Below are 4,668 nucleotides of genomic sequence, written 5' to 3' on the forward strand. Positions count from 1 at the left end.
GGGGGGGCTCTGCCTCACCTGCCTCCCCTGACCGCACGTCACTGCTACTGCGTGTGTAAACACAAAAGTAGCCTCGCAGTCCCAGCTGCAGTCAGAGCGGAAAGGAGACCCACGCCGCTCCGCGTCCAGACTGCAGATGAAGGAGGGGGGATGGACGCAGAGCTAGCAATTACACCCCACATAACAGTCTTTTGATTAAATTTAATATTCTAACATTTAACAATACAGGACAAAATTGATTTGACTTGACCCACGACAGTATGACGGGACAAATATCAATACCTTCCTCCAGTGCAATACCTGTAAATATACACTGTACAGATTATACGAAGCTGTCTCTATTTTTAAGTACTCTATCTTTATTCCTATTTAACTCGTTCATAATGAGCATTTCTTTGTCTGTCTGCATTGTTTACTGCCTGATTATACTGTTTATTTTGCATTGTTTGCACTGTTTTTTTTGCTTGTTAATGCCGTTTATTTTGTTATACTACCCAACCTTATGTTAGTTTACTGTTTACTTGCCCCTTGCATGAGGATATGTACATGCACATTGCGAGCCGATGTACCAGAGTCAAATTCCTCGTGTGTCTGACACACCTGGCCAATAAAGCTGATTCTGAATTATGTAATGTGGGTCTAGACAACGCATCAAAGCCATGAAGTTATTTTGAGAAGTGATGGTCCATTTAAATGGCAAAATAAAACAACAAACCAAGAATCAACAGAAGAAAGTTCATTTGTAGTTCTAAACATATTTAGGGTGTTTTTACTCATTTTTTGTCTCTCCCATGAAGTTATTCCTCTCTCCGAAAGCGTCCATTACAATTATATACAAATAGACTATTATGCAAATTAGGCGATGACGTAATTTATCGCCTTTTAGGACAGCCAATAGCTACTTTCCTTACTGAGGCGCTGGCAACACTGTACAATTGGCAGTCGACTGGATGTCTGTCCTCATGAATATAGTATAAACCGGCTACTAGCAACAACATTGTGACGCAGCTTAAGACCCGCGGTAAATTCAGGCCGTTTATGCATCGGTCAGTAGCAGGTCTCTGTGGCCTGTGCCGGATCACCGATCATCTCTATCTCAGTAATGGCAGGGCGGCTAACGATTCGTCCCTTGTGACTCGGTATGAGATAACCTGCATCATCAACGTTACGGAGACCAAGAACAGCTGCCTTTCTCCCGGGTTGGACTACATCCACATTCCCGCGTCTGACTCCCCGTTGTCTCCTCTCAGTGATCACTTTGACGATGTGGCAGATAAGATTCTTCTCGTTGCAGAGGGCGGAGGCCGCACACTGGTGCACTGTAACGCCGGGGTGAGCCGCTCAGCAGCCCTGTGCATGGCCTACCTGGTGAAGCACCACGGCGTGACTCTGCTGGAGGCTCACAGATGGGTGAAGACCTGTCGACCCATGGTGAGGCCGAATAACGGCTTCTGGAAGCAGCTCATCCGGTATGAGATGGAGCTCCGTGGGTGCGCCTCGGTCCGAATGGTCTCCACCTCCATGGGAGAGATACCAGACATTTATGAAGAGGAAGCCAGGAATATGATGCCACTGCAGTGTGTACTACTTGGCCGCCCATGTACAGTGGAAATAATAAAATACAGGTTGGACATGGAAAGAAACAAAGGTTTATTTTCTTTCCTCATCGTTTCTTAAGGGCAGTGATGGGATTTAACTAAATACATTTATTCAAGCATTGTACTGTGGTAGGACGAGCATTTCAATTTTATACAACATATTACTACACTCAGTTTCTCAGGAACATATTCTTTTTACTCCGCTATATTTATTTGACAACGTGACTTCTTATTTTTCAGAATAAGATGGTACATTAAAGTTGATTAATCCAGTGTTTCCCAGTGCTCTTGCCTACCACTTATCAAAAAAGTCACTGGCCTATAGTGAGAAGTTTGAGGTCAGATTATCCAATATTTAATAAAAACAACTGCAGAAAAATAATCCTACAAGACTGTCTATGTCAAAAGTGGTACAAGTTAGATGTTTTAATCTGAAATTCATTTGCTTTTTTGGTTCTTTTCTACCCCATTATTCATAATTGGGTATATATTGCTAATACTCTGTACAATTTGAATGCAGGACTTAAACCTGTACTGGATTATATTTACATTGATGTATTTGTAGTTTTACTTACTTTGTATTAATAGCAGTACCACTGATTATAGGCATGTATGCGACAGGCTCCAGATGTGACTGTGAGGCCTGTTAAGGAATCCAACTCACTTTGTTAAAAAGTACAAGCAGCTTTTATTTGATAATCAGCATCCATCTTAACTGGTTCAGTGCAAACACATTTGAAAGACAGCAGGATGTTTGTATGGAGAGCCATTCCCAACCAAGAAAATATTATTATTCTTATTTACTTAGCTCTGTGGTCATTAGACATCTTCAAATCCCCAGTACTACTTTGAACCGGACTGTAAGAAGAAATAACTCATGATAGGTTGTACCTCATTCTGGTGCTTATAAAAAACAAAACAAAACAAAAAACAGCTATTTTTCTTTTTGTTATAGAAAGATGTTTCCATATATTATGACCATGGTCTGGTAGAGTTAATTTAGAAAAAGGAAAAGTACAAAAATGACACACTGAATCACATTAAAATCATCATTTGGCACATGTATGCATGAACACGTATATCCACTCTAGAGTACAGATAAAACCTAATGTTTTAGTGGTCACCCTACCCCAGAGACATTTTTCCATAAGTGCACTGCCAACAGCTGAAAGTTTCACCTCACAAAATTATTCTTAGTTTAAAACAACATTTCAGAGTATTGCCACTGAAAAGCAACAAGTGGTACAAAAATTAACAAGATGCCGAGGTGTGGGGCAGCCATACAGTAAGCAGACTGGCAGCTTCCACATAATTCAGCATAACAATAGCAGTTACACTACACAGATTGTTTTGCATGTCATAGTCTGGTCAGATGGATCATTTACATGTGAACCCAATACCCTGACTGCAGTTAAACTTTCACTCAATTATTTACACTTTTTGGGAGATACTGTATCTTTGTTCACTTTCAATACCATTCTCAAGTCATATATTAAATGTGAAGCTACAGCCAGCTTCCAGTTAGCTTTGCTTAGTTTAGAAGGAGCACACAGCTCCTTGTCAAACTGCAACATGTCATTTAACTCTTAAGGATTGTATGGATTAAAAAGATGTTAATAAATGAGCTTTAAAAGGTGCTGGAAAGTCGAATTTGTTACCATCTGAGAAAAGACAGTATAGTTTTTATGCTAGGCTAAGCTAACTGGCTGACTGTAGTCTTAACGTTAAATTAACCAGACAGATGAGTATTGTTGAGCTTTTTTTTTACCCTCAGTAAAAAAACAAATATGCATATTTCACAAAATGCTGAACTATACTTTAAGTATCGATTATGTGATCAGCATTTTAAAGCCTCAGCCTTCAAGAAGTTAAAGTTGGTGAGGTATGCTTGCATCTCATTCCAAAATAAAGGCTGCTATTACATTCAACTGGCCAAAAGCATATGGTTGTGGACTCAAGCAGAAATCCCATTATGATGCTTTTACTTTAACACATCTAAATAGTATAAATCCTCACAGAAATTGTACACAGTGGGATCACACACTGGCATCCAAACGGTTAATATTTTCATCTGCTACTGAAATATCCTGAGTCAGCACAAAAGTTGAATGACAAGTGCAAAAAAGGCAAGCTCATCTTACCTTCACTGCATGTCATTAATCCATTCATTAAAGGCAATAGGGTCATCTACATAATCATGCAATAAGCATCTAAAAGTGCAAATCACAACACAACAAAACGCTAGTATCCACTCGCCCTGTTCTCACACAAACCACAGTGTTTTCAGCTGCTCGAGGCAATGGTTTCAGAAGAAAGAGTTGGGGTCATATCTGAAACAAAAAGGAGTTCAAAACAACACACTTAAAAACACTGTATTTTAATTTAAAAAACAGGGAAATTAATTTGTTTATATCAGCAACTCACTTGCTGTTCCAGCTTCTGGTATTCTGTGGATTTAGGTCGACGTGTGGATCTGGATTTCTTTCCTTCTACAACAAAGGCAATTATCTGGGGGGAAAGTAAAGTATACTGTCAACTATTAAAATCGCTAAGTCTGTTGTATGAAGCCTAATCAACAACAAAAATACAATTAAACCAGTAACTAAGAAGAGGCCCATGCTAGAAACAAGACCAGGCTCCTTTTTGCACCGCAAGGTACTGGACAATTAACTTAAATTGCTTAACTAACGGTTTTTGAGCATTTAAAAAAGCAGGTGGAAAATGTAAGAAATGTGCTTTTTGTTTTGCTGCTCAGAGATGAAAATGTTTCAGTAAATATAATGCTGCCGCATTTGCAGCTCAATTCTAGGTCAGTGGAAACAGGAAGTATGCTTCAGAGAGGTCTTACTGGGAAGAGTTTTAAAAGCCAAGTACCTTGCGTTTGTTGTGGTAAGCGATGTAAAGTACAGCAACTAGCACAGCTGTACAGACAAGGTAAGCGAAGAAGTGACTGCTTTCTGCCTCATCCTTCATACCAGAAGGATCATATTGAGTTTTCCCTCTGGCTGTCTCCCCTTCTGTCTTTTCTTTCTTGGCTCCCCCTCCTTCTGACTTTTCCTTCTTGGCTCCC

At 39.8% G+C, this 4,668-nt stretch overlaps 2 protein-coding genes across 2 annotated transcripts in view; one reads left to right on the forward strand and one right to left on the reverse strand.

Moving 5' to 3' along the window:
• Nucleotides 1-897: 897 nt before the first annotated feature.
• On the forward strand, nt 898-1,677 carry LOC109954831 (dual specificity protein phosphatase 18-like). Its single transcript, XM_020590433.1, has one exon. The coding sequence runs from the start codon at nt 1,039-1,041 to the stop codon at nt 1,675-1,677; it is 639 nt and encodes a 212-aa protein (XP_020446089.1). The 5' UTR covers nt 898-1,038.
• Nucleotides 1,580-4,668, reverse strand: part of tgoln2 (trans-golgi network protein 2) — a 3,941-nt gene continuing 852 nt past the window's right edge. The window contains 3 exon segments of the mRNA XM_020590434.1: nt 1,580-3,928; nt 4,023-4,106; nt 4,473-4,668. Of these exon segments, the coding sequence (XP_020446090.1) occupies nt 3,923-3,928; nt 4,023-4,106; nt 4,473-4,668 (286 nt within the window). The 3' untranslated portion in view covers nt 1,580-3,922.

The sequence above is a fragment of the Monopterus albus genome, unplaced genomic scaffold (assembly GCF_001952655.1).
Source record: "Monopterus albus unplaced genomic scaffold, M_albus_1.0 scaffold12.1, whole genome shotgun sequence".
NCBI classification, from domain to species: Eukaryota; Metazoa; Chordata; class Actinopteri; order Synbranchiformes; family Synbranchidae; genus Monopterus; species Monopterus albus.